Below are 25113 nucleotides of genomic sequence, written 5' to 3'. Positions count from 1 at the left end.
AGCAATATATAACATTTTTGAAATAACTTTGATGATATGCTAATCTTTGTTCTCAGACCGATTATCAGATAATAATGAGTAAATACTTTGGAACACCCCGCCCAACTAGTTAATTTATTTTTAAAAATTTAAAAATTTTAAGGTTTTAATGAAAAATTTTTAATTATACTCGCCATTGGCGTATGGAAAAAACGGCCCTAATCTCTTATGGTGCAGCTTTAGTCGAAAAACTGGTACAGTTTATCCCAAAGCATTGGCAATGACTACTGTTCACATCTACAAAAATTTGAAGTGATAGCTTTCAAATCAGAATTTGAAATTCAAACACGTGAATTCTAGAAAGAGGTTCGAAAAAATTTAACAATGAGTAAAAGTAAAGATGGGAATGCTGTAGAAGGTGTTTTGAAATATTTGATTGGTCAAAATCGTCCTGTACAGTGTCAATGATGTTGTCCAGAACCTGCATAAGGAATTTGGGAAAACTACAGTCCAGAAGGCAGTTGATGTCCTTGTTATGGTAAGAAGTTGAACATCTCTTAAGCTTGACTGAGTTAATCAAATAGTACTTTAGTACATAAAGAGCCTATTCAAGTATTTCTACAGTTATTAAGTTTTAAAGTATTCCTATACAGATGGGCCTTAGGCCTATAGGCCTAGGCTAATCCATATGTCACCAATTTTGTAGCCTAGGCTATCTACTTGGTTTCCTGGTAGATACTGACAAAGACCAAACAAGCCAGGTGAACAGCAATTAATGCCATTTGCAGATATTTCAGTGATTTGACTACCAGAAAGCTTCCATAGGCCTACGTTTATTTGTTAGAGGAACTCCTATGTTAAAGGTAGGGTAAAGAACCAGTATCCAATAGAAAAAACTTACTTACAATTAACACCTTAAATCTTGGTGCCAACGAGTGAGTTTAACTAATTTTATACATCAGAGACCAGCTAAGACCAGCGGCTATAAATCAATCTTTTTATTATTCAGAGTGATTAATCTCTAACACTTAATATAAAATTATTAATTTATTGAATTAACTACCATTACCTATTTTTTTAAATACCAATTATCTTATTTTGATATATATATATCATTTTATTGTTTAATTTTTATTAACATAGCCTATAAATAAAAAAGCTGTCTTTATACTGTTTCTAAAAATTTAACTATTATTTATTTATATTTAATAAACAAATAACAAATATTAAGTATAATTTTTTCTTTTCAATTGCTTGGCAAAACAGAGACCACATTTTTGACCAAGAAAGCTGAGTTCTTGTTACTGCCCTCACCTTGCATCATGCTGTAGTAAAATAGCCTAGGGGTGGTCCAAAAACCTAGTGCTATTTTTCTGGAATGCCCAAAAAAAGTGGTGGTTCCCACACATAGGTCTTTTACCCTAAAAGTGATACTTAGATCATGATCTGTTCTAGTTTTTACATGTAAAGTGCTTGTTGATTCTGAACCCTATTGGAAAGGTACAGAGCAAAGACAATAGAAATGGTTTTCTACTTCTATTAATAGACACAAGAATTCTTAGAAAATTAAACTGCAATCTGTTTAAAATACCAGAATGCTAGATTGTAAAAGCAGTATCAAACTTACATCACATTCATGACTTAATGCTGCATAACAATTTAATTGTATTTCATGCTTGCTCTCTTCAGGAGTTTTAGCCTTTCAACTTAGTATCTCCAAGCATTTTATGTTTAGGGATAAAAATCTCTCCACCTGCCAAAAACAGTCTTTCCAGAGTGGCAGACAAATGAATTATGCTGTTCAATTTTCTGTAGACTTTCATTACCCTTGGGTGTTCTTTTAGAATGATTAGTTCTCTTAAGTAGCTTTCACATGTGTGTCTAGCTAGAATCTCATGTCTGGCCAGAAATCAATGTCTAGTAAATTACCATTCACAAGAAGAACTCAGTGCTTAGTTAAAATGACAAATTTAGTTTCAAATAGACTACAGTTGTCATTCTTTGCCAATCAAGAGAGCTTATGCAGGCAAAACTTTCCAAATTGTATTTCCTATTTTTACTGTCACAAGATAATTGATAAGACAAGGTATACAAATTAATTATTTATGATTAACTATTATGTATAGTTTTTTATATTTGACCAAAATTAACAAATAACAATTAAACATAAAAAAAAAAAATTAATTTCAGTTTAAAAATGTAAAAATAGATTATTAAAATGATGGAACGTGACACAGTCTTATTGGGTGTACTCAAAAGTCCTATACTTTGAGTTCTAGATTCTAGACGTGGGTTATTAGCTTATTATCTCGAACTTGTCGATCCAAAAACAAAATTTTACTTGTTACCAGTCTGTGTCTAGAGATTGATGTTTGGCCAGACACATGTCTAGACATGGGATTCTAGCTAGACATGCATGTGAACACTGCCTTAGCCTTTCTATTTTTTGTCTATATCCTCCATCCTAGGACAAATGGAGATATTGAGGTTCCTTGCCTAGTTTCTAGTAGGACTGCTTTTTCAGTTATTCTTAGGGGGGCTAAGCTTTGCACTAATATTGGCACAATTCAAAATTAATTAACAATGTTTAAATTTAACTCGTATATTTTTGTTGTTTTTATGTTTAATATTACATAAATAACAGATTGTTTTACTTAAATTTTAAATGCATTGTTTTTTTTTTTTGCTTTGGGATAAGTAGATGATTGTTTTTTATTTTTTTTTAACTATTTGTTTCATTTATTTTTGTTTATAAATTTTGAACAACAAGATTATAACAAGAAATAATAAGCAAATAATATTATATAATGGTGTTTTTCAAAACCTCACTAAATCTTTTGACTTAAAGATTTAGTTTAATCTTTAGATTAAGATTAAGCATCTTTTCAAAAGATCTAGTTGAAGGGTGAATTGTACCAGAATAGCACTTTTCTTCCCCCTGAAGGATATCCAGAGCAACCACTAAGATAAGTATGACTTAGCCTACATGTATTCTTTCGAAAAATCTGCATTACAAGAATGACACCTATGTTTCTATAAGGCATCACAGATGTCAGGTGCTTCTCTTTTTTGTGACAATCCATCAAATGTTTGACATGACATATTTTGAATTCCATCAAATTATCAACTGTCTGATAAGTTTTCTATTGTATATTTCTTTTACTTCATCTGGGGCTTTGGAGATCGGGCTACCCTAAGGCCCGCGAACAGCGGTCCCCAGGGGGTAGGGGGGTCAGACGACCCCCTCCAATTGGGGTGGTACTAATAAACAAGTTACACAAATTTCTCTAAACAAATTTTTGTGCGTTTTTGAGGTTTTTTTGTTTAAACCCCCACAAAAAATTCTTTGAGTAACCCCCCCCCCCAAAAAAAAAAAAAAATCCTGTGTACAGCCCGGTCACAAAGAGCAGTAAACTTGGCACAAGCAGCACAGTAATGCTGTGTATATGCAACATTATTAACTGCTTTACCCGCATCTTTGTATGAAAGGAAACTGAGTGTATGGCTGACACATCTGAAATGAGTAGGCAGTGTTATCAGTTAATGCTCCACATACCTTTCTTTCAACCCTGATTTTATGTCTTTCAAAGACACCATTCAGCTGCTCAACACTTTTTTCATAAGTATGTGAGCCTTTAAAATGTGAACAAGCAAGAGCAAAATATTTCCACCTGAGATCTTTGTTAAGTAAATGAGCAGTTATTCCCAAGTAGCTTCTGTTGTTAGCAGACCCAAGTGTTTGCAGTCAAAGACATATAGTCTGTCAGTTCAAACTCACAAATTATAGCCTTGTGTACTTCACAGCTGAAATGGCCTCATCTGTAGCTATTTTTCTGTAAATCTGAAAAAACTGTCCATTCAAAAAAAAGGCAATTCAACATACTCCATGGTTTTCTTATTTAAAATTTCAGCTACTGAGTGATATTTCAGAAAAGTAGAATCTCTTGTTGGGCAATTCAAAAGCATTGCAGTGAGTGTCAACCTAATAAAATTAGTATTGAAATTGAAGACTGATCTAAAAGTACCTAAGCAAATCAACTACTTCTAATTTTTCTTAAGTACAAATATTAAGTACTTTCAGAATCGTTTACTTTAATTAAAATACAATTACTTAAATTATTAAATAAGAATGATATGCATTTGATTTATCATAAAAAATTTGAAAGAAAAAACAAATTAATTTAATTTAATTTAAATTAAATTAAGTTCAAACTATTTTATTAACAAAAGCAGAACTCAATATAACAACAAGTTTTTTATAAGAAGAAAAATATGTGAAAAATTGACTGGTTGGATATCATTCATGCCAATTCATTTGAACAAATAAACAAAAAACACCAAAAATAGGGGGTAACAACATTAAAAAATTATTCGTTTATTATTACCACAATGCAGAAAGCTTTGCTTGTCGCACATAAATACAAGTGCAATAAAGCACTTGGAGTATCTAATACAACTAAAAACTAATGAGACAAAAAAGAGTGAAGAAAAGACAATACTTCATATTTCAAATATAAACCTAGAATTCTTGTATTCAAACTAGTAAAAATTACTATTGGGCATTGAATTCTTAAATTGTCCAAAGCTTCCCAAACATACAAAATTCTCTGGAACATGGTTCCACAAGTTACAGATCCAAGAAACAAAATTGTTAGAGCCAATTCTTCTCTTCACTTCTGTGGGATACAACTTGTATAAGTGTTACATAGTTGCTACATAATCTGAAAGTGTTAATAACATACTTGAATCCACATTATCAGTTTGATGAACAATTCTGAATGTATTCATCAAATCAGCTCTAACCCTACGAAATTGTAAACTTGGAAGGTGTAACCTATGCATTTGCCAACTGTATGGTATTTGCTTCAGATGCAGAACTAGCCTTGCTGCATTCCTCCAAGTGGTTTCCACTTGTATGTTTTAAAGCTGTGCAAATTGAACTTGCAAAATGTATGTTTCAGAATGTGGAGTTGAGAATTTTATACTTTTTGATATAAATGCTGCATGCTTATCAAATTTTAGCTTATTATCAAATTAGACATCTGTGTCTTCCAAGCCCTTCTTGTCTCTTCTGTTATGCCAGTTACCATCTCTAGCTGTCACTCTGGGCTTCACCTCTTTTAGTCTGTTGTTTTTTTTAAGTTCTAATTCTGTTTTGATCATGGCTGAAACTGAATTTTTTTGAATTGACCTTGCATTTCATTATGTTTAGTAGACAAATAAACTGCTGCAAGTCATTTGCTTCTTTAAACATTTTATGAGGTGCACCCAAACTCATGGGTATTTGCCACTCATGGATATTTGCCAGTCCTGACTGAGAAGGCTGATTTCACTGGTGCCTCAGACAGCAATATATGATTTATAAAGTTCAGATCATACTGGTTTTGATTGCTCTTCGTTTTACAAGAGGGATTGTCAGGTATCCTGTACACAATTAAATATTTTTGCCTGCTTTTATAGTCTGTAAGTCAGCTGCTTATGCTTCAAGAGCTCCACTCTTAATAGCTGTCTTAACTTTTTGCATTATAACCTCATCCAACTTCTCAAATTATCTACTAATGTGTGGTTTTATATCATGACTTAAAAAATTAGAAGATATGTCCTGATGCTAGCAACTCGTGCTTTTCCTTAATAGGCTTCATCTTAGTATCAAGCTCATTAAAGGTTTAAGATTTAAGTTCTACTTTGAACTCTTGTATCAAATCTCTCAGTGTATATTTGACAGTGTCTGTAGACGTATTTTTTCTATTTTGGGAACTTTCTTTTTGTAATCAAAACAAAACCACATAGAGTCAAATCTTATGGACATTTTAGTCAAGAGCTCGTACTGCAGCTGTTCAATGGCAAGGCACTCAATGTATAACCAACCCAGGCAGGGATGACAATGCACTACATTTTCATCTGTTTCCAAACTGTTTTCACAAGTCTTTCATCTGTCCACATTTTTTGGGGAGAAGTTCCTGGTTTTTTTTTGGGGGGGGCCTTCCAGTTTGCTAGGCATTGCAATGTGATCTACTTCGCAGCAGTGGCAATCACCTTACAGCAGTATCAGTACAGATATCCAGTAAAATGGGAAGCATCAGCACCTAATCACTTATTCCCTAAAATTTAAGGCTAATTGAATACCAGTGGGTACCAACATGGTGTGTGACAGCTTCCCTCCCCTCTTGTGCTTACTGCCCAAGTGATCTGCACATCACTGATGATTCACATTAAGACTACAGTATGTAGATTTTGTTGTTAAATCATGAATAAAAAAGATTACATACTAAATATACAATATTAGATTGAATTGTTAAATAAATAAAAAAGAGAAAATTACAGCAATACTTAGAGAGAGCAAAGAAAAATTAAAATACACAAAGTAATTGTGTCTGTACAGGAACTAATCATATGGGACAACAGCCTTGCATAAATAGATCACATTATTCTATGTTCAATATCAAATAGGTTAGTAATACAATAAGTTTGGATGAAACTGGATGACAGATATTGTTTTTCTTTAATAATGAATGGCAAAAAATAGAAAAAAGGGAAAACACCAAAATAATAAAGACATGGTGAAAAAAACTATTGAAATCAATATTTCAGAATAAAAAGCTCTTTCGAACCTTTAATACTTCCTAATTCCCGTTATTTTTTTTATAATTATATATATATATATATATATATATATTTCTCAATTTGTAGTACATTTTCTGCTTGACAAACATAATCTGGAAACAAAGTCCAAACTGATGGGTCTACGTGTCTGGGCACATGACATGCTCTTGTAGTGTTCTATATCTCAGATTTAAGACAAGTAGCATTCATAGTCAAATAATGGTGACAAAACAAACTAGGCTTAAAAATATCCATAAAAAATTGGGTGCAAGAGCATTCAAACACTCCTATGTGATAATCTCTTATTTCTCGAAAATACTAATCTTTCTAAAAAGTAATTCAGTAATTACGTATCATGATCATACTTACCTATGAACCCTATAGCCCTATTCTTCAGAACCTGAACTTGCCTGAAATTACTCACCAAATTAAACATTCATAAAAATGCATCATTAATATAAATATTGAAAAGTGTTGGGCCCAAGATCGTTCCCTGGGGCACGCCACTATCAACTCCAGCAACTTCTGAGAAAAACTCTTGCCCATTATCCCCAAACACCCTAACTCTCTGCTTTCTTCCTGAGAGGAACTGCATCACCCATTCAACAACCTCCACATGTATCCCGGTAGCTAAAAGTTTAGCCTTCAAACGACGATGGCAAACTTTGTCAAAAGCCTTTGCAAAGTCTAATAAAACCATATCAACAGGGATACCCTGATCTAGCAGTTCGGTGACACATTCATAAGCGTCAATAAGATTTGTCCTGACCAAGCGTTCAGATCTGAATCCATGTTGGTTATTAGTAAGTAGTTTGTTGTCAATCAGGTGTTTCATAACAGCGGTGTCTGCAATTCCTTCGAGGATTTTACTGACTGTCGAGGTGATGCTAATAGGTCGGTAATTGGCAGCACAGTTCCTACTTCCAGCCTTGTGAACAGTTGTAATATTCGCATTTCTCCAATCTTGAGAGACTTGTTTTGTGTCACGATATTTCCGAAACAGTTTAGCTAGGGAAAGAACACGCTCCGTATGAGCCTCTTTCAAAGTTCGAGGGTGTACCCCATCAGGGCCAACTGACTTATTCGGGTTCAATCTTTTGAGCTGTGATTCAACATCCAAAGTGCTGATAGTAATAATTTGCATCGGTTTCTGAATATCATATTCCGGAATTTGTGGCAAGAGGTCATTATCTGGAAGTGTAAAAACTGACTTGAACTGCTGGTTCAGAGCTTCAGCTATATTTCCAGGGTTGATTATGGCATTCCCATTAACTGAGAGTTTGGTTACCGAATGTCTTCCAGGCTTTTGAGTGGAGGCATACTTCCAAAATTTCTTCGGTTTCGATGCTGAAGCTAGAGACTCCTCATACTTGCTAGTATTTCTCTTGTAAAGTAGCGGACTTTTTTTCGTATTTGTTTGAATTTGTCATGATTAGCCTGCGTTGGGACGTCCTTGTACCTTCTTCAGAACTTCTTCTTCTTCCGGACTGCTAGCTTGATTTCTCTGTGTGATGAAAGGGAGCGTTCTTGGTCTTCGTTTCCAAGTGGTTGTCGTGTGTTTTGCGATTGTCTCACAGAGGACCCTTTTCATCTCAAGCCAAGCTCCCTGTACATTATTCTTTTCGACAAAAGACCAATCTTGGTTAGCCAAATCTTGCCTGACCTTGTTGTAATTTGTAAACACATGTTTTCTAAAATTATTTGTCTGCGGGTACAACTTTAGTCGACAAGTTATGGCTACATGGTCGCTTGCGCCAAAAGGTGGCTCTGAGTCTATACTTTGGCTATAGTTTAGTAGCCAAATAAACTGCTGCAAGTCATTTGCTTCTTTAAACATTTTATGAGGTGCACCCAAACTCATGGGTATTTGCCACTCATGGATATTTGCCAGTCCTGACTGAGAAGGCTGATTTCACTGGTGCCTCAGACAGCAATATATGATTTATAAAGTTCAGATCATACTGGTTTTGATTGCTCTTCGTTTTACAAGAGGGATTGTCAGGTTTCCTGTACACAATTAAATATTTGTGCCTGCTTTTATAGTCTGTAAGTCAGCTTCTTATGATTCAAGAGCTCCACTCTTAATAGCTGTCTTAACTTTTTGCATTACAACATCATCCAACTTCTCAAATTCTCTACTAATGTGTGGATTTATATCATGACTTAAAAAATTGGAAGATATGTCCTGATCTAGCAACTAGTGCTTTTCCATACTAGTCTTCATCATAGTGTCAAGCTCATTCCAGGTTTAAGATTTAAGTTCTACTTTGAACTCTTGTATCAAATCTCTCAGTGTATATTTGTCAGTATCTGTAGATGTATTTTTTCTATTTTAGGAACTTTCTTTTTGTAATCAAAACAAAACCACATAGAGTCAAATCTTATGGACATTTTATTCAAGAGCTCGTACTGCAGCTGTTCAATGGCAAGACACTCAATGTATAACCAACCACGGCAGGGATGACACTGCACTACCTTTTAATCTGTTTCCAAACTGTTTTCACACGTCTTTCATCTGTCCACATTTTTTGGGGAGAAGTTCCTGGTTGTTTTTGTTTTGGGCCTTCCAGTTTGCTATGCATTGCAATGTGATCTACTTCGCAGCAGTGGCAATCACCTTACATCAGTATCAGTACAGATATCCAGTAAAATGGGAAGCATCAGCACCTAATCACTTAGTCCCTAATATTTATGGCTAATTGAATACCAGTGGGTACCAACATGGCGTGTGACAGGTTCCCTCCCCTCTTGTGCTTACTACCCAAGTGAACTGCAGATCACTGATGATTCACATTAAGACTACATTATATAGATTTTGTTGTTAAATCATGAATAAAAAAGATTACATACTAAATATGCAATATTAGATTGAATTTTTAAATAAATCAAAAAGAGAAAATTACAGTAATGCTAAGAGAGAGCAAAGAAAAATTAAAATAAACAAAGTTACTGTGTCTGTACAGTAACTAAGCATATGTGACAACAGCCTTTCATAAATAGATCACATTATTCTATGTTCAACATCAAATAGTTTAATAACACAATAAGTTTGGATTCAACTGGATGGCAGATATTGTTTTCCTTTAATAATGAATGGCAAAAAATAGAAAAAAGGGAAAACACCAAAATAATAAAGACATGGTGAAAAAAACTATTGAAATCAATATTTCAGAATAAAAAGCTCTTTCGAACCTTTAATACTTCCTAATTCCCGTTATTTTTTTTATAATTATATATATATATATATATATATATATATATATATATATATATATATATATATATATATATATATATATATATATATATATATATATATATATATATATATATATATATATATATATATATATATATATATATATATATATATATATATATATATATATATATATATATATATATATATATATATATATATATATATATATATATATATATATATATATATATATATATATATATATATATATATATATATATATACATTTCTAAATTTGTAGTACATTTTCTGCTTGACAAACATAATCTGGAAACAAAGTCCAAACTGATGGGTCTACGTGTGTGGGCACATGACATGCTCTTGTAGTGTTCTACATCTCAGATTTAAGACGAGTAGCATTCATAGTCAAATAATGGTGACAAAACAAACTAGGCTTAAAAATATCCATAAAAAATTGGGTGCAAGAGCATTCAAACACTCCTATGTGATAATCTCTTATTTCTCGAAAATACTAATCTTTCTAAAAAGTAATTCAGTAATTACGTATCATGATCATTACGTACCTATGAACCCTATAGCCCTATTCTTCAGAACCTGAACTTGCCTGAAATTACTCACAAAATTAAACATTCATAAAAATGCTACTTAGTGTTTGATTTGTGACCTTTTTTTTTGTCTAGTTAGAATAGTATATTTAACACTTTTCGCCAGCAGTTTCAAATATAATACTTTAATGCTGAATTAATCTACTACTAAGGCTTACTACCTTTTTGGAGCACAAACAAACCACTAGGGTGAACTTGGGTAAGTCCGGCCCTTTATCGAGTTTTTTTCAGCTTAATCTGGTCCCAAGATTGTTTTGGAGTTTCTGCCACAATAAAAACTATTTGATATTGCTGTTGATCATACTAGTAATATTCCGCACAATCCAGAAAGTCCCCAAGTTTTGTTGTTTCCATGAGTTGCTACACCAAAGTAACCCATCTCAGGGAGGCCGAACTTACCCCGAGTCTGGGGGTAAATCCGGCACCTCCCAGGTAAATCTTATGTAAGTAGAGATAAAAATTATTTCACACTAAGACATGATAGAGGGTCCCTCTATGTACGAAAAAACCATACAAACCAAAAACTTGTTTACTGTAAATATGAAAAAGGTAATGACATACTTCAAATAATAGGATAAAAAAAAAGCAGTTTCAATTAGTATCAGAGAGATTCGAGAAAGCAAACTTTTGATCACTTGCAGGCACTAATGTGCTTCTTGTACAGGCTGATGATGTGCCGAATTTGGAATGGTGGTAGAGTGAAGGGACCAGCTCCAGAGAGCCTCAATGGTTCGGCAGAGATGTAGTTTTCTTCGACTTTGTCAATGTCATCCTTTTTTGGTCAATCGTATGAATAGTTGGCTAGGCTCAGGCAGTGAAGATATTTTTTACGAACAACATTTTCATTGGAAAAATCAAGCACCCTTCCGATATACCAGCTTTGTTGATCTCGTTTGGTATCGTATGCTACTGCATAGTACTCATTTAGCTGTATGTTTAGCTTCTTTTCCTCCTCCTCTTCATGCTCACTGCCAACAGTATCATGGATATCCATTTCGTCAGTTGAGGAACCCGATGAGACATCAACGTCAGAGTCTTCACTGGAAAGATCATCTTTCTTTTTCAGTTTTGGCTTGAGCGTGTTCTTTTTTACTTTCCATTTTTTGTTCTCTAGCTTTTCTTTTTTCTCTTTCTTTGTTCAAGCACTCTCAAAGCCTCTGCAGATGTGATTACTTCAGCTTCCCGGGCAACTCTCTGCCTACCGGATGTCCCGGATGCTGAGGCATCAAGAGAAGGGCGACGTACTGAGTCCAAGAGCAGTTCTTCAAAGGATTTGTCATGTGTATGATTCTTCTTCGGACTAACCAACACCGAAATAGTAATCTGTTCAGTTGCAGTATTCACCCTGGTAGTCACTTGTTAAATTCTGAGTCTCCGATTTCTTACTCTCAACATATCATTTGAACTTGGCTGGATCAAACTTCGCGTTGTCAACCACGTCGCTGTTGATACACGCTGGAATAGCAGAATCGTAAATTCCTGTCGCTTGAACTGATTTTTGAATCAGTGAAGGAGTAAAGTAAGTCTCCCAGATCTGATATAACATTTTGACGAGGTCTGGTTGTGACAAGACGTCACCAGGGAGTGCTTGTTGCCAGTTCACGAGCTTCTGCTCATATGAAGATTTCAGCCCTTGGAAAATAACCCTGTCAAGGGGCTGCAATAAATAGGATGTGCGGGCTGGCAACTTGAAGATGGTAACGTTTTTCTCTGAAGCGAGCTTCGCAAGAGCCAAGGATAAATGGGAGCCATGGCCATCAAGAATAAGAAGTGCTTTTTGTTCCACGTGAGGCAGGAAAACATCTTTAAACCAGTTATAGAACAGGTCTGCAGTCATCTATCCTTTCCTAGTGGCTGAAAAACATGCATCTGGATCGTTCTGAATGAGTAGCCATGAACTCAAACCGTTTTTTCCCGAGAAAACTACCAGTGATGGCAGCTACTCACTTAATTCTTTAACACATGCGAGAACAGTTGTGTTATCATGTTCGTTGCCACCAGTTCACCGCGTTGCTGGGGATCCTTTTGTGCCAGCGATTTTAAGGCTACCAGGATCGCGACAAAACGAATTTTTGTCCAAGTTGAACGAACATTCTGGTTTGTCTAAGATGTCAAGCTCGTCTGCTGTTTTTTGTAGCAGGTCATAAAATCCTAGAATGATAAAAGGATCTGCTTGTTGCACAGCCCTCAGGTTTTAAAGACGCTGAGGTTTCTTAAGCGAGATGTAGTTTCTTTTCTAAAACCCAAACCACCATTCCTCACGTGGCCGGTTGTTTGTGTAACAAGTACTGATTTTGTTCATGCTGACATGTTTTTGCACTTCGTCTAGGAACTGTTGTTTGGTAAGCCCCATGCCCCACTTTTCCATGACCTTCAGCGAATTTGCCATACTCTGCTCAACATCGGGAGGTAGGTCTGGAGCTCTCCCGAGAGAAACAGCGGGCGATTCGCGGAAAGTCCTTTGCTTCTTCGTCTGATCCATTAGTGTTGTCCTTGGTATGTTGTAAAATTTCGCAGCTTTTTTAAAAGACATTGGACATGATAGAACTTCATCTTTGGCTTGTTTAAGCTGTTCAGCAGTATATCGTCCACCTGCCCCCGTGTTGGTTTTTTGGTTGTATTTGCGTGGCATCAGGAAAAAAAGCAGGTTTATAGTAACAATTGTAAAGCGTAGCTATTGTATAAGAAACGACAAGCCATATTGACAAATTCAAGCTTATAGCGCGTCCAGACTACCCGTTTTCTAGAAAAATGGGACGGAAAATTGGAAGCAGGAAAAGCTGTCCAGACTTGATGTTTTTTTTTAAAAATATCTGACAAGTTTATCAGATATCCTCATCAAGGTTTTTTACTAGCCAAAACCTAGAGAAAACAAATTTAGAGCCTCTGTTAGACACTTTACCTTTTTTTTGTTCTAAACCACATTAAAAAAAACAATTTTTATTTTCCACTTATGGCCTCGTTGGGGAGGGGAAATCTCTTGAAGATGGGGAGCAAAAAATTTTCTCTCATGAGAAAATTGTTGGCGTTTGCATCCTGAGAAAAACATCAGAAATTGTGTTTATTCCCTATGGGTACTCGTGAATTCAGCTATATTGTTACTGATTGACAAAGTTTAGAAAAAAATCATATCAATCACAGGCAGTATTTTGGTGTTTTTGACCCCAACCCCCTTTGCACTCAAATATATTCCCCTAAACGTGTCTACCATGCATTTGTTTTTCTGTTAGAACCAAAAATCCGATGTTATCTAGTGTTTCATTGGAAAGCAATCCGACGATACTAGGTTTAATATTAACTTGGCAAAATGCGATTCTTCAATGTCTAATTACTTTCAGGTTTGACAGATTTAGCTGTTAATAATAGTATTGATTTTCATGGGTGTAGCAAGGGGGGCAGCGGCCCACCCCCCACTAGACCTTCGAATTTACATTAGATATGGATGAAAAGGCAGATGGTTGGGAAAAAGCAGTTGATAATACTCCATCACACTATCGACTTGGGTCAAGACAGTGAATAAACTAAACTAAAAAAGATTCATATATATCATTTCCATGTCTGTAAACCTTTATTATTGGAAAAAAAACATAATAAACAACTGGAAGATGCAAGAAAATTAAATAAAAATTGAAAAATATGAAAGCAAAATCTTATGCAAAAAATTAAGACACTCAAATCTGAAAAAAGTATCTTCGATCAAATTAAAATCAAAAAAGGAATTTTTTTAAGGTTTTCTCATATATTTAAGTATATTTTTGGCATAATCATTCATTTCCAGTTTCATTTTTCAGGTGATATTACTCATTTTTGTCAAGATATTGGGATCAAAGACTAGTTGTCAAATTTAATTCACTGAAATCTAGTCTAGAACTGCGGAATACTATCCCATTGAATGCACGTGGTAAGTCCGGCCCCCGTGTCGGAATTTACCCTGTACGGGGCAAGTCCGACATGCCGGAGTTACCCCGAACGGGGGTTTTTCTGGGGTAAGTCCGACACCCCTTGTATCTCCTGACTGGCTTGAGGATAAAATATTAATAAATTACAGTAAATTCTTCAACTATCCAATCAACTCATCGGGTATTTACAATCAGTCCATTCTCTCCTTAGTTTTATGCACTATCAGTTAAAAATTACTACCCACCTTGTGGTCAGCAAAGATGCCGCTCCTCGAAATTTCAAAATTTTGTCAACACACGAGGGGTTAAAAAATGACGGCACTACTAAACACTGTTGTCAAGTACCAAGCCATCGACACTACCTAGTTTATTGCATGCATTAAATCAGTATTTTTTATGCAGTGGAAGGATAAACACACAATTCATATCTGTAAAAAAGTGAAGATGAAAGTGAAGTGAAGATGAAAATATGCAAAGTTGACATAGCTTTATTTCATTTTTTAAGGTTAATTTAGATGTGGTTACGTGCGTGCACGTAACCTCGTCTAAAGTAACCTTAAAAAAATGAAATAAAGCTATGTGGACTTTGCATATTTTATTCAACGTATCCGACAATTGATGCAGAAAAAGCATAGAGTTTGTTACTTACTTACATAAATTTTGTTTTTCATAATTTCTTGAATTAATTTTCTGTATTGTGCATCAAAATGGGGAATTCAAGAAAGAATTTGTTACTTACTTGCGATTTTTTCATAATTTCTTGAATAAAGTATCTGTATTGTGTATCCAAGGGGTGACTTCAAGAAAGAGAGTGTTACTTACTTACAAATATTTTCATATTTTCTGGAATGAAATGTCTCCTTTGTGTATCCAAGAGGTGAATTCAAGAAAGAGTTTGTTACTTACTTACTTACTTACCTACTTACAATTTTTTCATAATGACATAATGACATATCCAACAACGGATGTTGATAAAGAATTTATTCATTCCGATACCTAGATTTTGTCAATGTTACCTCATGTGTCTGACAATAGATGTATGCAAATTCCTTTTCTCAAATCTCCGATGTTTGAATATACATTCTAAACTGTTGACATGCTAGCTTACTATAAAAATAATGAAAACATAAAAATGTAATGTATAATATATTTTTAATGAAATAATGCTATGTAAAATATTAATAAAAAATTATATAATGACACAGAGTCATAGACACGTTCACTCTTAAACACCCAGAGACGATGGTCTCATGATATAGAATAGTTTTTACCATTTCTAATGCATTTATCACCATCAGGTATGTCCTTAGGTATCCAGTGCGCGAAGAACCTGACCTCGTCTTCAGGACTATGATAAACCCCTTTAAATTTAGGACACTTAAATTCTTCTCGATTGAAAAGTGGAATCCTAGGGTTACACTTTTAAATAAGAACTTTATTTTTAGGTACATTGCACTTTACATAGTGTGCTTCAACCTCGACAAAGCTGCAAATTTCATTGACTTCCTCCTGAACATTTCTAAGTTCCTGACCACTATTATTAAGTGGTGTAATCACTCTATCGTAGAATCCTAGTCTGTTTATACGATGTAATGTAGTACTCCACAGGCTTTTATCATACTCTTACATGTTGTAGTTCACTATCCAATGATAACAGTCGATTTCTTCGAGTTCCATTTACAATAATAGAAATGCCCATTCAAATATACCACTACAAGATGATTTTTGCAAACTGATAAATTCTGTGTCATAGAGTCCTATCATCTTGGAAGCTATTAATGTAGTTGTTAAGAAGAGAAATACATCATTAAACTTTTATACCTTCGCTCAAGGTCGAATGGAGTTATGGCTAGGGGGGTGGTTCCTAAAAGCATCTGAATTCATTTTGGGGAGGAGTCATAAAACTCTTAGAATTCATTGTGGGGAGGAGTCATAGAACTCTCGGTATCTCTTGCATGCAAATGAAGTCTGGAAATTACATATTTTTTTTTTATAATTTGTGTATTGTGTATCCAAGAGGTGAATTAAAGAAAGATATTTTGTCATTTTAAGATATGTACAAAAGAAAAAGATAAAAAATAAATAAAGTCTAATAATTTTTACGTTTAAAAAAAAAATAGTTTGTTTAATGAAAAAAAATTATTGGATTAGAGCCATCAGTCCTCATCATTATGAGTATCCGAAACAGGACTCAAGTTTCGCATTTGAACTAGAGAACTGTATTCTCCATAATTTTCTTGCAAGAAACTAGAGTTTACGGTCAAAAAACCCTTATTAGCTCAGATTTTAAGGAAATAGTTTTATTTTTCGATACAAAAATAGACTTAAGTTTCACATTTGAATCAAAGAATTGTATTTTCCATAATTTTCTTACAAAAAACTAGAGTTTACGGTCAAAACCCTTAATAGCTCAGATTTTACGGAAATAGTGTGTCTGACAATAGATGTCCGGAGGGGGGCATTCCTGTCGACTTTTGGAGGGTGTTTCCCCATTTTTCGATAATCAGGCAATTTTCTCAAGCTCTTTTCTCAAGCTCATAGCTTTTGACTGACAACACTAACATCAAAACTTAAGCGGTCAGAAATAGAGGCTGTTTCCAAAGATTTAGAATAAGAAAAAAATTGTCAGGTGTGGGGCTCGAACCCACGACCTCGTATGGGGACCAGATCCTAAGTCTAGCGCCACTCGGCCAACCTGACTTGTAAACAATTCTTGATCATATTCATATTGTAATTCAGTTTCATTGGTAAAGTTCAGAATTGAGCTAACTTTTTTCTCTTCTTTAAGAAAATTCAGAAGAGAATTTGAACATTTTGCACTTTTGTAGTTTTTTTTCATTTAATCTATTAAAGCCCCTAACAATTTAGGTTCTGCATAAATCCTTTTACAGAAGTTATTTAGTGAAATCACAAGACATGATGAAAGAAAAAAAAAGTACATAAGAAAAAAATGTCAGGTGTGGGGCTCGAACCCACGACCCCGTATGGGGACCAGATCTTGAGTCTAGCGCCTTAACCACTCATCCAACCTGACTTGTAAACAATTCCTGATCATATTCATATTGTAATTCAGTTTCTTTCTGTGTTTGTCGTCTCTTTGTGTGTGTTGTCTCTGTGTGTTTGTCGTCTCTCTGTGTGTGTGTGTGTTGTCCCTCTATGTGCGTCGTCTCTAATCGAAGTTGAACTTTTCTTCTTCTGGGGAATATTTGGAACAAAACTTTAAATTTTTTCATCTCTTTGAGAAAGGTTGGAACTGAATTTAAGAAAATTTAGAATTAAAGTGAAACTTTTTATCTTCATAGAAAATGATCACAATCATAGTATAACTTTTCGTATCTTCTAAGGAAAAATTTAGAACTGAACTTTAAATTTTTTATGTATTGGTGAACTTAAAACTGAAGTGGAAGCCTTTTATTTTCTGTGGAGAAAGTAGAATTGAATTGTGTAAAATTCAGAAGAGAACTTGAACTTTTCTTCTTCCGGGAAAATATTTGGAACAGAGCATCTAAATTTTTTCATCTCTTTGAGAAAAGTCGGAACTGAATTTAAGAAAATTTAGAATTAAAGTGAAACTTTTTATCTTCATATAAAATAATCACAATCATAGTATGACTTTTAATATCTTCTACGGAAAAATTTAGAACAGAACTTTAAATTTGTTATGTCTCGGTGAACTTAAAACTGAAGTGGCAGCTTTTTCATTTTCTCTGGATTTTCTCTGGAGAAATTAGAATTGAATTATGTTCTTTGGTAAAATTCAGAAGAGAACTTGAATATTCACAATATTCACGATCAAAGTATAACTTTTCCTATCTTCTATGAAAAATTTGGAACAGAACATTAAATTTTTTCATCTCTATGTGAAAAGTCGGAACTGAATTTAAGAAAATTTAGAATTAAAGTGAAACTTTTTATCTTCATGGAAAATAATCAGAATCATAGTATAACTTTTCCTATCTTCTACGGTAAAATTCAGAACTGAACTTTAAATTTTTTATGTCTTGGTGAACTTAAAACTGAAGTGGAAGCTTTTTATTTTCTCTGGAGAAATTAGAATTGAATTAAGTTCTTTGGTAAAATTCAGAAGAGAACTTGAACTTTTCTATCTTTTAAGAAAAATTTGGAACAGTATTTAAAATCTTTTCATCTCTTTGAGAAAAATCTTAACTGAAGTTTAAAATTTCATATTATCTGGAAAATAGAATTGATCAATAACTTATTTCATTTTCATTGAGAAAATTCAGAATCGAAGTTGAACTTTTCTTCTTCCGGGAAAATATTTGGAACAGAACTTTAAATTTTTTCATCTCTTGAGAAATGTTGGAATTGAATTTAAGAAAATTTAGAATTCAAGTGAAGCTCTTTATTTTCATGGAAAATAATCACAATCGGAGTATAACTTTTCCTATCGTCCACGGAAAAATTTAGAAGTGAAATTTAAACTGTTTAAGTATTGGGACTTTTCTTCTTCCGGGAAAATATTTGGAACAGAACTTAAGAATTTTTCATCTCTTTGAGAAAAGTTGCAACTGAATTTAAGAGAATTTAGAATTAAAGTTAAACTTTTTATCTTCATAGAAAATAATCGCAATCATAGTATAACTTTTCCTATCTTCTATTGAAAAATTCAGAACTGAACTTAAAATTTGTTTTGTCTTTTTGAACATAAAAATTACGCGTAAGCTTTTTATTTTCTCTTTATAAATTAAACTTGACATAAGTTATTTGGTAAAATTGAGAAGATAACTGGTACTTTTCTAAATTCTATGACAAATTTTGAAGAGTATTTCAAATTTTTTATATCTTTGAGAAAAATGTGAACTCAAGTGGAAACTTTTAACATTATTTTGGGAAAATAGAATTGATCTATAACATTTCATTTTCATTGAGAAAATTCAGAATCGAAGTTGAACTTTTCTTCTTCCGGGAAAAATATTTGGAACAGAACTTTAAATTTGACTCTTTGAGAAAGGTTGGAATTGAATTTAAGAAAATTTAGAATTAAAGTGAAACTTTTTATCTTCATGGAAAATAATCACAATCATAGTATAACTTTTCCTATCTTCTACAGAAAATTTAGCAGTGAAATTTAAATTTTTCATGTCTCGGGGAACTTAAAACTGAAGCGGAAGCTTTTTATTTTCTCTGGTGAAATTAGAATTGAAGTATGGTCTGTGGTGAAATCCAGAAGAGATTTTGAACGTTCCTATACTCTATGAAACATTGAGTCTGCTAGTAGTACCTTTATCACTAAAAATTCTTTTTATCACATCTCTGATCTTTTCAATAGATCTTCTGAACGTTTGACGTTCTAGCATACCCTAAAAAATAATGAAAACTTACAAAAACTTACATAACAAAATAATGCATAAGATATTTTTAAGGAAATAACGACATGTAGAATATTAATATAAAAATATGTTAAATACATTATTAGTACACTTGCGCTTCACTTTCCGTCAATTCATCTTTATATTCATTGATGATATTTTCTGCTAATGTCCTTTTTATTCTGCCTGCGATTTCACTGTCTATTGTCACATTATTTTTACATAGATAGCAGTTTTGGCACATTCACAAGATATGATTAATGACATTATTGCAGGAGTATGCTTGTCTTCTTCTTCTTCTCTTTAAAATGCTAATACCGGAAAGATGATGATAGGATGTATCAACAGGTAATGTGTTACCAGCAACAGTAGCAAGGAGTTATCCCCGATCATCGACAATTATTTTTAATTTGCATACTCTTTGAGCACTAATTCCTCTGGTAATGTTAGTGTCGCATATCCACCGTTTACACGATTGAAATTCTTGGGTACTCCAAAAAAATCTAACTTCTCACTGCCATGACAACGCATGCATACATTTCCAATAGTGTTACCACTTGCGCTCGTTTCATAGTTCAGATATTTCTCGTTGTCAGAATTCAACATGACGATTATTTTATCATGTGCACATACTTTCGTCAAATAATTCATCTTCACTTTTTTACAGATATGAATTGTGTGTTTATCCTTCCACTGCGTAAAAAATACAGATTTAATGCATGCAATAAACTAGGTAGTGTTGATAACCTGCCATAGAGTACCAATGGGAAAGCCGTGTCGTGTCTATGAACAAGCACAAGGGTACGATTGGTAGAGCCTAAGCATATTTCATGTCATTTTAAGATATGTAAAAAAGTTAAAAAAATGTCATGTTAAAAAAATTCAAAAATTATTTTAAAAAAATGGGGGGGAGGGGCGTCTGAGCCTTGTCCATGAGGCAGATCCCATTCATTTTCGCTTTTGAGCATTTTTCGTTTTCCCGCTAAAATTGACCCCCCCCTCCCCTGCCCTCAGAAATGGGGGAAGGAGGGGCCTCTGAGCTTTCCCCTTGAGGCAGATCCCATTTATTTTCGATTCTGAGCATTTTTGGTTTTCCCTCCAAAATTAACCCCCCCTCACCTGCTCTCAGAAATTGGGGAATGAAGGGCCTCTGAGCCTTCCCCTTGAGACAGATCCCATTTATTTTCGATTCTGAGTATTTTTGGTTTTTCCCTCCAAAATTGCCCCCCTCCCCTGCTCTCAGAAATGGGGGAATGAAGGGCCTCTGAGCCTTCCCCTTGAGGAAGATCCCATTTATTTTAGATTCTGAGCATTTTTGGTTTTCCCCCCAAGATTGACTCCCCCCCTCCCCTGCTCTCAGAAATGGGGGAAGGAGGACCGGTAGAAATATCTTCCTATAGGATCGGTAGAAATGTCTTCCTATAGGACCGGTAGAAATGTCTTCCTATAAACGTTAGACCCTATTTTAAATTGACAATATTGTTTAGACATCACTTGTGCATTATAGAGACCAAATCAGAGAGGTAAAGCTAGGCCAAGTCAAAATGTCATTTTATCGTCTTTATCCCATTTAAAATAAATGAATTGTTTCAAATTTATAAAAAATTACCTGAGTTAACAAACCCCTTGGGGTTACCTTAACTGTTAATTAGTTTAATCCTTTTTTTCTCCACCTTCATACAATCCAATCACTAATTAGAATCATTCACACTTCTATTATTCAAAACATTAATTAATATTGTTCATAGTGTCCAATTTGCGAATTCCTTATCCCTTTTTGCAAAAATCCCTTTTTATCAAAAGAAATTCCTAAATACGCAATTTAACAATCACTAGTTTTCGATTAAAAAAACAAACAAAACAAACAAAACAAAAAAGTAAAGTGTAATACTCACTCTCTTTGAAACACAAAAAAAGACTTTACACAACAAACCAGACTTTACACACCAAACAAGACAATACCCACCAAACATATAAATGTACAACAAACAAGACTATACCCACCAAACCAGACTATACCCACCAAACCAGACTCTACCTACAAAACAAGACCATATCTCACAGAAACCTGTCTGGTTAGTCTTGGTAAGTCAATGACCCAAATTGCTATTGCTTTTGGCGAATTCCTTGCTATAGGGGCATCGGAATTCCATATGTACTATCTACTGCCGTTAATTAGAATAAATAGATCTTATGAAAGTACTAAAAAATCTCTGGCTTAAAGAGTAAGGTATTGACTAGGGGGTGAACCCAATCATATATGTAATATTTTCTATTCGTTTAAAGTTTTGACGTTGCAGCTGTTGCAGTTGAAAAACTTGTTTTTTATATTTAATTTATGATCTTTTTTAAATAATGCTGGGAAGTCCGGCGTTCCCTTCATAGCAATGTCCCTTCCCCCATGAAAACTTCCTTCATGGAAAGATCCTCCCACATAACCCCCACCCCCCCCCCACTACCAGGAAAAAGCTCCCCTGAAAACGTCTGTACTGTATACTTCCCAATAACCATTACTATATGTTAACATTGGGTAAAGTTCATAACTTTCAGCCCTCCTCCCGGGAACTTCGGGGGATTAAGTCATCCTAAAAGACAAACTTATAATATTTTCGAACATGCTGAACAAAATGGCTATCTCAAAATTTTGATCAGGTGACTTTGGGAAAAAAATGAGCGTGGGAGGGGGCCTAGTTGCCCTCCATTATTTTGGTCACTTAAAAAGGGCACTAGAGCTTTTAATTTAAATTCCAATGAGCCCTCCCACGATATTCTAGGACCAATGGGTCGATACGATCACCCCTGGGGAAAAAAACCCAAATAAACACGCACCCGTGATCTTTCTTCTGGCAAAAAATTCAAAATTCCACATTTTTGTAGATAGGAGCTTGAAACCTCTACAGTAGGGTTCTCTGATACGTGGAATATGATGGTGTGATTTTCATTAAGGTTCTATGACTTTCAGGGGGTCTTTCCCCCTTTTTTCGAAAATCAGCCAAATTTTCTCTGGCGGGTAACTTTTGATGGATCAAACTTGATGAAACTTATATATTTGAAATCAGCATTAAAGTCCAATTCTTTTGATGCATCTGTTTGTATCAACATACCGTTTTCTAGAGTTTCGGTTACCATTGAGCCGGGTCCCAATAACCAATACTATATGTTAGCATTGGGTAAAGTTCATAACTTTCAGCCCTCTCCCTGGGAGCTTCAAGGGATTAATTCATCCTAAAATACATAGTTATAATATTTTCGACCATGCTGAACAAAATGGCTATCTCAAAATTTGATCGGGTGACTTTGGGAAAAAATGAGCGTGGGAGGGGGCCTAGTTGCCCTCCATTTTTTTTGGTCACTTAAAAAGGGAACTAGAACTTTTAATTTCCGTTCCAATGAGCCCTCCCACGATATTCCAGGACCACTGGGTCGATACGATCACCCCTGGGGAAAAAAAAACAAAATAAAAAAAAAACAAATAAACACGCATCCGTGATCTTTCTTCTGGCAAAAAATGGAAAATTCCACATTTTTGTAGATAGGAGCTTGAAACCTCTACAGTAGGGTTCTCTGATACGCTGAATCTGATGGTGTGATTTTAATTAAGGTTCTATAACTTTTAGGGGGTCTTTCCCCCTTTTTTCGAAAATCAGCCAAATTTTCTCAGGCGCGTAACTTTTAATAGGTAAGATTAAACTTGATAAAACTTATATATTTGAAATCAGAATTAAAATTTGATTCTTTTGATATGTCTACTGCTATCAAAATTCCGTTTTTTAGAGTTTCGGTTACCATTGAGCCGGGTCGCTCCTTACTTGCAGTTCGTTACCATGAACTGTTTGATAACGATGAAATGTATTTATACAGTTATATGTGGGACCTCAAATGGGAAAGGGGGGGGGGGGTATAATGTCAAAATAGTGACCATGATATTTGGAAAAAATCTAGTATAAAATTGAAAATTCCGGCTCAACTACCCCCCCCTCTCCTCAATGCTAATGCTTAGATATAACCAAAAAATGGCTCATTTTTACAGTTTGATATATTGTGTCAATATCAGCTGTTCATAATCTCATATACAAAGAAAATAAAGAAAATAGCTTTTATTATCATTTACCTGTTTTTATTATACATTTTCCTTCCTGACTTCAGCTAGCTCCTTTTCCATATTATTTCAGCATGACTGTTGACGGAACAATATTTAAACTCAACACTGATGAAATTGAAAGTTGCTGAGGTGACTAACTGACTTGTCACTAAACAAATGATAATCTTATGCTCACGAGAGAGAATGTTAACTTACTATGCGAGTAAGCGAAGTGGGTATTTTCTCATCCTAATAACTGAGTGATTGTGTAATAAGATTAAATGACCAAGATGTGAAAGAATGTCGATATTCATGACAGTGTAATTAAAATGGGAACAGCGGATTTTTTCACGGGGGAAAAAATAGATTACACAGAAAATGTGAAACTTACTCATTATTATTCAAAAGCGTAACATAATTGTAACATAAATTCAAAATCGTAACAAAAATGTAACGTTTTTAGGCCCGTAACATAAAACGTACCGTTTTATTTAAAACGTACAAAAAATGGTATGAACGTAACCTCGGTGGCAACCTTGAGAGTAGCCAATCTAGACTTGTCCCAATTAAACATAGAAACGGGTCCACGATTGGTGATAAGGAAAGAGTTAAAGAGAGATGGGTATATCATTTTGAGATTATGCTAAACTGAGATAGAGTAGCAGGAAAACAAATAGTAGAAAATGAAAAAGTTTGTCACACCATGAAAGTGACGGAAGATTTGTTTTGCGAGGAAGAATTAGCGACAGTACTAAAAGGATTAAAAATAATACGGCTCCAGGTGCTGATAGTGTGGTAAACTGATAGTTTCTTAAATATGATGGCTCTGAGGCTAGAAATAAGTTACTGAAGATTATGGATAGGATTTTTGAAAAAGGGGAAGTACCTAGCGATTTTAGGAAAACTTTTATCACTATAAAAAAAGGTGATAAGAGTGAGTGTGGTAATTATCGATGCATTAGTCTGGTCTCTGTAGGTAGCAAATTACTTAGTAATATGATACTTTTTAGACTGAGAGATACTGTAGAGAAAGTTATCAGAGAAGAACAGTGCGGTTTTAGAAAAGGTATATGTGTCGACCAAATTTTTACTCTTAGGTTAATAATTGAGATGTGCCTGAATTATCAAATACCTTTGGTTCTCAGTCTTATAGATCATTAGCAAGCGTTCGATTCTGTTGATAGAAGAGCTTTATCGAAGATCTTATCCTTGTATGGTATACCAGGCAAATACATTAAAGTGATTAGTGATAAGAGTGATTAAAGTGATAAAGTGATTAGTTACGAGAAGAACACTGCTGCGGTTTAGGTAGGAAATAAAGTTAGCAGCTGGTTTCGTATTAAATCAGGAGTTAAGCAGGTTTATGTTCTATCCCCTCTTTATATGGATAATT

The 25113-nt window shown here is 34.3% G+C and overlaps 1 protein-coding gene across 1 annotated transcript in view; it reads left to right on the top strand.

Annotated features, from left to right (window-relative positions):
* Window positions 1-302: 302 nt before the first annotated feature.
* LOC148939880 (homologous-pairing protein 2 homolog) overlaps window positions 303-25113 on the top strand; it is a 65871-nt gene continuing 41060 nt past the window's right edge. The window contains 2 exon segments of the mRNA XM_089105739.1: window positions 303-432; window positions 434-517. Of these exon segments, the coding sequence (XP_088961865.1) occupies window positions 364-432; window positions 434-517 (153 nt within the window). The 5' untranslated portion in view covers window positions 303-363.

This window comes from Artemia sp. Qi Xiang Cuo, chromosome 20 (genome assembly GCF_049724085.1).
Source record: "Artemia sp. Qi Xiang Cuo chromosome 20, ASM4972408v1, whole genome shotgun sequence".
In the NCBI taxonomy this organism is placed as follows: domain Eukaryota; kingdom Metazoa; phylum Arthropoda; class Branchiopoda; order Anostraca; family Artemiidae; genus Artemia; species Artemia sp. Qi Xiang Cuo.
Note: the sequence above shows the minus strand (reverse complement) of the source record. Positions and strands in the feature narration are given on the sequence as shown.